General features: G+C 37.0%; 1 protein-coding gene across 1 annotated transcript; it reads right to left on the bottom strand.

The window, feature by feature from the left end:
* Positions 1-3,523, bottom strand: LOC108264189 (extracellular calcium-sensing receptor-like). Its single transcript, XM_053678338.1, has 6 exons — positions 3,312-3,523; positions 2,888-3,179; positions 1,930-2,721; positions 1,486-1,713; positions 1,155-1,278; positions 1-896 (listed from the first exon to the last, which is right to left on the bottom strand). The coding sequence occupies exons 1-6, from the start codon at positions 3,521-3,523 to the stop codon at positions 1-3; spliced, it is 2,544 nt and encodes an 847-aa protein (XP_053534313.1).
* Between the last annotated feature and the right edge of the window lie 4,919 nt (positions 3,524-8,442).

The following is an 8,442-nucleotide window of genomic DNA, read 5'->3' as shown; positions in this document are numbered from 1 at the left end:
TCATTTTCCCATAATTTGCTTTTTAGTGTTTTTCTCTGGCTTCAAGATGATTATGTAACACTTTGGAAGAAAGATACAGAATAGTAAACCAAAGCTTGATGCTAAAATAGCAAATATCTCCACAGCTACAGTGAATTTTCCAGGAGAGCTGACATAAGCTGGAATAAAAGTAATCCAAACTGCACAGAACATTAGCATGCTAAATGTGATGAATTTAGCTTCATTAAAATTATCTGGAAGCTTTCTAGCCAGAAAAGCTAAAATGAAACACAAAAGTGCTAAAAGTCCTATGTAACCCAGCACGGCCCAAAAACCTATGTTTGAGCCTAAACTGCATTCAAGAATGATCTTTTCCTTATAGTGCAATAGATTTCTGAAAGGGAATGGGGGGGATATCATCAACCAAAGCACACAAATGAGCACCTGTATGAGAGTGAAGACAAGTACACTGAGTCTCTGTTGTGGAGGTCCAAACCATTTCATGACATTACTGCCTGGAAGTGTAGCCCTGAAGGCCATTAACACCACTATAGTTTTCCCCAGAACACAGGAGATACAGAGGACAAAGGTGATCCCAAACGCTGTGTGGCGCAGCATACAGGACCAATCAGAAGGCCGGCCAATGAAAGTAAGCGAACAGAGGAAACACAGAGTCAGAGAAAAGAGCAGCAGGAAGCTCAGTTCAGAGTTGTTTGCTTTGACTATTGGGGTATTTTTATATCTAAAGAATATGATTCCGATTAATATTGTCATAACTGCACCAGTAATAGACACTGCTGTTAACAAAATCCCCATAGTTTCTTCATATGACAAATATTCAATTTCCTTCTTTACACATTTATCTTTGTCTGGATTTGACCAGTAATCTTGCTGGCATTGTTCACATTTAATAGAATCTATCAGAGAGAGAGAGAGAGAGAGAGAGAGAGAGAGAGAGAGAGAGAGAGAGAGAGAGAGAGAGAGAGAGAGAGAACAAAAAAAGAATCAGAAACACATACGGAGTAAAATTTATTTAAATTTAATAAGCCAAATTTTTTGCCATTGTCAGAATTGTTGACATGTATATTACAGGCAACTACTATATATTATATATAGTATTATTAAAATGAACATACATTATTCTTTTTTGTTTGTTTGTTTTAGATAATTTGTACCTGACATATTACTGATCTCTCCGTCAGCACATGGTATGCAGTCAAAACAGCAGATGGGCTTTCCTTTCTGCACAGCCTTTCTTGTGCCAGGGGGGCAGCTTTCGCTGCATATGGATTTTGGTACCTACGACCAAGGCAAAAGTTTCATTTTGTGAAATATTTTCTTAAATGACGTTTTCATAAAACATTAGTTAAGCAATAAAAATAGATACACCAAGGGCAAAAAGGTTATTGAATTGAACTAACTACTTGAAATACACAACATAAGAACACCCTAACATACACATAACAATGTATCATACAGATAAGTCATATTTCTCCAAATACTTACTTGATTTAAATTTTGTGCCCAAACAATCGAGGCCATATTTACTGCTAATCGATCCTCAGCAGGAAAAGAGGAGTCATAAAGTCCAACTGTGACAAACTCATATTGGTGTTCTTTAGATTTTTGCCAATTTATTACTTCATATCTTGCCAGAGGATCACCATTTTTATCAAAATAAACTTCTTCACCTTCCTTTGTCTTGAAACGCACCTTTCTGAGGTGTTCTAAAAACTTATGGGGGAAAAAGTAAAAATCAGTATTCTGTTGTGTCTAAATAAAAATATATATAAAGCTGTCGATCAATCTGATTTGTGACATTGTTATACAAATAACATGTAAAAATGCATTTTGCAAAATATGTGAACGGTTATCTGGTTTTATATTAATACAGCTTGTGTATATTAAAGCTTTCAAATACAGGATATCTTGAAATTACTGTTATCTTACTGTATTAGGATCGGGCTGCTTCTTTACAGGACATGTTTGTTTGCAGCCAAGAAGTTCATGCAGTGTATGGGCAATGGCATATACTCCTTTATACACATTACTGAAAATAGGCATCAAGGACATGTCAATGAAGTCGTTTTCCACTTCAGACAGTTTCTCTTCTCCTGTGCAGGCTGGTATGTTCTCTGAGCTATTCTGCACTGTATGTGTACAAGTAAACAGAGCCTCCCATAATTCTGCAAAAATGGCACTGCCGACAGCTTTCAATGGTTTTATATCTAGAATGAAGTCCTTCAAACCTGTTACTGTTGCTTTTGGAATAGCTAGCCCTATGGCTCCTTGCAGTATATTGGACTTATCCAAAGTAGCTGCTATTAAATCAGCAATCCATGCCTCACTTCCCACCCACTGGTACCCCGTGATGTTGTGCTCAGAAAATACTTGGAGTAAAATCTCCAGGTCCCAGGGAGTGACAAATCCCACTATCACTCGTGAAGTGGAGCTTTTAATTTGCTCGACGATTCTCAACACTTTTTCTTGTGAGTAGGTTCTAAAAAATGGAAGGGAATATTCTAAACATATTCCCAGTTGTTCAGCAATGTTAGTAAATGCGGCCATCCCATTATTTCCATAGTCATCATCTCTTCTTATTGCTCCCACCCAGGTCCAGCCAAAGTGCTTGACCATCTCTGCAAGTGCTCTGCTCTGGTAATAATCACTGGGAATAGTGCGCAGAAATGAGGGATATTTCCTTTTATCACTCAGACACTCGCAGGTAGAATAGTAACTGATCTAAAATTAGATTCACATAGTTATACCATGCATGACGATCAGTATTTTTGCTCCTATCACATAATGTTGTTATCTATAAATGAGCTACACATGCATTTCTATCTTCTCACCTTCAGAAGAAATTTATTTTTAAAACAAACAAACAAATAAATAAATAATTTCTTACTAAGGGCACGCTGAAAGGTCCAATACTTTTTGCAATAGCCATGGACACTGATGAATATGTCTCTCCTATTATGGCTTGGACCTGGGCTGGTTTTGTGCAGATCTGATCTGAAACGGAATTCTCATTTCCATTCAAAAGTGTCATTGCTCCTTTCACCCCCAGTGCTGCAGAATTACAGGTGTCAAATATTTTAAAGCCCAGGGAGACTCCAGGTAGTAAAGAAGAACTGTTGTTGATCTCCTCTATTGCAAAGATCAATGTCTGTGAATACTGGAATGCTCTGACATCCACACTTGTTAAAAAATCAGATAGAAATACATATTCATGTGCATTTTTCTGCATATGTCAAAACTACTACTTACATTATTGGTATTTGTTGGTTATGATTTATTATATTATTTCCCTTAATGTATATGTTACTTACCTCATGCAATTTATAGTAGGTATGACCGAATAGGAAGAGTCAGTGATCTCCCATCTTTTATGGAAAGGGAAAATACCTCCAATTATGATATTACCATCCTTCCAAAGCTGTGGGTATGCATGTTCTCCATGCAGGCTACAAGTAATCTCTTGGCCACTGGAAGAATTCACGATAGCTATTACTATATGCAAGAGAGTAAAGATAGACTCCATCTAGCTATTCAGCTCTAGAAGCTCTACAGAAGGGATATTGAGAGAAAATGATGAGAGAAAATGAATGTATGATATTTATATGGAAGGAAATGCTAATGCTCCATAGTTAAACATGTGGATCACAGCCAAAGAAGGCGTGACATTTCTAATCTGAAAGAAGTGGGCCTTCTTTGGTTGTGATCCACATGATTTACTTCGCTGTGGAGCATTAGCATTTCCTTCCATATACATATCATACATTATTTCTGTTCACTGAGTTGAGAGATCAGATCATATTTAGTCTTATGTTTTTTTTTTTTACCTCTAGGTGTTTACTTTGGTGGTTTCTTGTGTCCTCTTTTTTCTTTCAAGTATTTTAAAACTATTTTACATAAATATTGAATTAATTATTTTGTTAATATTAAATTTGTTATTGTGGATAAAAAATTTGTGTTGGGTAGAATAATCTGGAGAGACCGTTTTTTTTGACATCCCTTAAGGGGACCTGGCAAGGACCTGGCATTTCACATACACACACATGCATAACATAAAAGTTGTTAATAACAATAAATCTAGCTAACATAACAAAACTGACTGAATTAAACAATTAATATTTCCTCACTATATATATATATATATATATATATATATATATATATATATATATATATATATATATATATATATTTGTCAGAATGCACAGAGAGCATTTGAGTCAAGAGATGAGACTTCAGTCAGTTAGAAGCCACGAGTGACTTTTACCTCAGATGATGATGCTGATAACCAAAGTGATAATTAGCATTTTCTGTTGCAAACTTAAATGTCATTAAAATTTGGCAGCAATTTTTTTCTTTGATTTTCTCAAATGGGCTGGACACTACCCTGATGTCCCATGATGAGTGTAGCAAATAATTAATAAATGTAACTTTGTGACTTTATTGAAGGTCTCAGCACATGAATGCACGCACACGAGATAACTTTCAGGGCTTAGACATTGTGTTCATAGAACAACAGTTACATCTGTAACTAGCATTCTGAAATGGGTTATAAATGTAGATTTAGGTGAAGAACTTTACTTCTGGTTGAATTTCAGTTGCGTTAAATGTGTAGTTTGCAGAACTATATAAAACAGAGAATGTAAAAGAAAATGAGCATGTGGCAACCATTCTGTTTAAACACTTGAGACTCTAGACTCTACATCCCAGCACTTTGTGAAATGCTCAAACCAACCTTCTGGCACTAATAACCATGCTATCATCACAGTCTGAAATATGACTGGATAATTGCATAAATGAGCAAGTGTAAATAAATAATTAATTCATTAATAATCTAATAAATTGGATGATGAGTGTGTATTGTCTTTTGTTAGCTTGCCTTCATTTTGCACCACAAAATGAGCAAGAATGCATTGACATACCTGCTTGTCCTATTTGACACCCCCATTCTCCTTCTGCACTTAAAGGTGACACATAAATTGGTATAACCCAAATGGATTAGGAAAGGCCACATTTTATTGGATGTTGGAAGTGAGAGGAGCTAAAAATCTCTTAGCCAAATCCAGTGCTGACCTGCAGTGTCTAACTGATCACTCTGCTTGGCATGTAATAAATTCAATAAATTAGACATTGCGTTGAGTTTTCAGAACTGGACTGACTCATCCACTTTGGGCATAACAGCTGTAGGGCTGTTACAATTGCACTTTTCAGTTATCTCCATATTGAGCATAGTTCTTCCAAAACTGTTTCTTTGTGTAATTATGTGTCATTCACAAGTGAGTTAAATACTTTGAGCCAGCTCTGTAAGTGAACATTCTAAAAAGCAGGGTTTTTTTTTTGTTGTTGTTATTGTTTTATTTATTTTTAGAACTTATTACAACATGAATAGATAATGTGATGCTTTTGCTACAAATCCATCATCATTCTGTCATGGTCTGTGTCAGAGTCCCGTATATTTCCCTGTTTTTTTCCCCTTCCCCATATTTCCAGTGTTTTCTTTCCCTCTTGTTTCTGTTTGTGTGTGTGTCTGTGTTTGTCCCTGGGCCTGGCGCTCCACTGCTGGATGATTGCATCACCTGCTTCTCATCCACCCACCTCATCAGCAGCGTACATAAACCCAGGTTATTCAGTCACTTCTCGCCAGATTGTTCTGGCGTCCAATGCGGTACACTTCTGGCTCTACTCACAATTGCTTTCCATGTTATTGTTTAGTGTTTTCCCTCATCATGTTACCCTGTGCTCACTGTGTTTTCCTCGTGTTCCAGGTCCACCACTCAAGCTATCTGTCTGATCACCCTCTGCTCACTTCCTGCTACACCCAGCACCAACTGCCTCCCTCATAGCTCACTAGCTCTGCACTCAGCTCTCATGACCTTGACAACACTCAAGCCTGCTCACGCTCTGCCTTGCTCTCCCTCCCCCTCACACTACAGACCCGAGCTCGAATCCTGACCTCAGCCGCCCTAATTCATCTCACCTTTTCCACACACCCTCACTCCCTCACTTTCGTTAATAATAAAACCCATTTCACCTTGCATCCCCGTGTCTGTGTTCTGCATTTGGTTCCCCCTGTCTCTGTGTCCTTAACATTAATCCCATTAATGTTCCCAGTTCATTAATCCCATTCAGTACAACTGTGATTATAGCGTATAGTGAATCTTCTAAACATCTGTGTTGTTTGCATTGCATAATGATGTTAATGACTGAGGCAGGGTCCAACTGCACTGCTTGCAATAATAATATGTAGTGTAGTATAATGGGGAGCTAAATATCAGGACAAATGGACAGGAATCGTCCACAAATTCTTTAATAAAAGTTAAATGCAAACGCAGCAGCACAATGATATCAGTGCTGAAATCCATACTGTATTTTATTTAAATATATTCTTCAAGAAACACAATGGACAGTTATTATGGAACCATTTGTATTATGTCCTTTGTATTGTCTGTCTGTCTGTCTTCCCTCGCCCTTGGTTGAGCCATCACCAGGCTGAGTTGCTAAGTGCTACAGGATGGAACATCCTGAAATTGGGCTATAAAAGACCAGAGGAAAGACAATGGCAGGGACCTCTTTTTCTCTGTTAACATGTGAAAACTACAGGTATAGCAGTGAAAGAAGAAGTCCTATAAAATGTGTGTGGGAAGGGAAACTGTTAGTGAATGTTTTAAATAAAACAAAACTATTGATTTAAATAAAGCAATGTTTGTATAGGCTCAGAGATTCTGAAGGAGTGCTTTTCAAAGCTAACTCATATGCTCAGTTAGCTTTGAAAATCCATCTACCTTATAATAATCCAGACTTTGTTCCACACGTAATAATGAACACACTTCCAGGGCTTTGCCGACCAGCCTACATAGGAGCAGTATCTTTTACTTTCAAAAAGTGGGGTGGGGGGCCTATTTTTTTGTTTGTTTGATCACAAATTACTGGAAAGTGAAGGCTAACACTGTTCCTGACTCCTATCCTTTGCCCAGGATCAAGGACTGTATACATTGTATGGGCAATGTTAAATTTGTGACTAAGGTGAACTTATTAAAAGGCTATTGCCAAATGCCTTTAACAGAGCGTACCTCTGAGATTTCTGCCTTTGTAACCCCTGATTCTTTTATCCAGTATTTTGTGATGGCCTTTGGTAAGCAAAATTGGCCTGCTATATTTAATTGCCTATGTGGAGCTGTGTGTTCCAATCTGTACCCAATTGTGCTGTCTTTCTAGATGTGTTCGTGGACACTTCCACTTATGCTGAACATTTTCAGTCCCTGCAGACAGTTTTTGATCATTTAGAAAAAAGCCTTTTTAACACCAAACCATGCAATTTGTGAATTTGCCAGTCACTATTTGGTATTTTCAGAAAGAGGGTGTCAGTTTAAGCTATGGACACCAAATGACGAAATCCAAACTCTAGTGTATCCTGTCCCTCACACAAGGTGTGAGTTGTGCTGAATCTTGTGAATCTTGTGAAGTGGGTTTTATAACTGCACTAATGTAGTTTTTAATAATTGTTCAGATCTACCAGTAAGCTAAGTGCTACATTACTTGAGAGCTATAATTCCTTAGATAAGTAAAGTAGTTGTATACACATACAGTTGTGTATATTAATGCTAAATAAGGAAATTGAAATATCCCACAGTAACTGACCCTTGTTCTCAAATGAAAGTAGGTAAAACCTGTCACCTTTTCTGTTATTCACATTCCACTTACAGTATGTTGTTGGTGAACTCTTTAAAAAGCCCATTTTTAGCTTAACAGTGACATTGCTGGGGGATGGGCCAGACCAATCCAACATATGCTGTGATTTAATTTATGTGAAGCTCCTGTCAATCATGTATTTCCTCCAAAAATGTAAAGTGTGAAAGAAAGTGCGGACTGCCCAGAGAAAACCTGCACTGGATAAAATAGAATGACTAAAGGAATTTGGTCTGTGTTACCTCATATTTATAGCCCTATGAAACAAGAAGTTATGGTTGGACAATTTCCTGTTCATGATCACCCAGGTGTACAAAAAAAAGTAAAATATCAATGGGAATATACTTTAAATATATATTTTTAATGTGAATTCACAGGGGTGTCAATAATTGTTGCACACCAATATTTAACAAAGATATTTTTTATACACCTGTGTTGTGTTTGCAATTGTTTGATATCCATGAGAGCAGAGTATTTTTGTTATTTTGTTTTTTAACAACAGATCAAAAGGTTAAACAATAAAGACAATTTTTCACAGCCTTCTCTGCTCATATTTACCAAGGGTACCAATAGTACTGGAGGGCACTGTATATAATATTGGTGTTAACATTGACAGTCATTGCTATATTGTCCTATTGCATGACAACTGAAGTACATAACATATAAATAAATAAATGACCTCATGAGTAAGGTTTGGTGTTCACTGGATGACAGGCGTCATGTTGGTCAATATTAATCATGCATATTTAAACTATTAAC

The sequence above is a fragment of the Ictalurus punctatus genome, chromosome 4 (genome assembly GCF_001660625.3).
Source record: "Ictalurus punctatus breed USDA103 chromosome 4, Coco_2.0, whole genome shotgun sequence".
In the NCBI taxonomy this organism is placed as follows: domain Eukaryota; kingdom Metazoa; phylum Chordata; class Actinopteri; order Siluriformes; family Ictaluridae; genus Ictalurus; species Ictalurus punctatus.
Note: the sequence above shows the minus strand (reverse complement) of the source record. Positions and strands in the feature narration are given on the sequence as shown.

What these genes read in the sequence shown, in the direction of transcription:
- LOC108264189 (XM_053678338.1), bottom strand. Translation starts at nt 3,523, where the DNA reads ATGGAGTCTATCTTTACTCTCTTGCATATAGTAATAGCTATCGTGAAT. An exon ending in CCTACTATAAATTGCATGAG is followed by an intron (nt 3,180 to 3,311) that starts GTAAGTAACATA and finishes TTTTTTAACAAG; the next exon opens with TGTGGATGTCAGAGCATTCC. An exon ending in AGAGATCAGTAATATGTCAG is followed by an intron (nt 897 to 1,154) that starts GTACAAATTATC and finishes TCTCTCTGATAG; the next exon opens with ATTCTATTAAATGTGAACAA.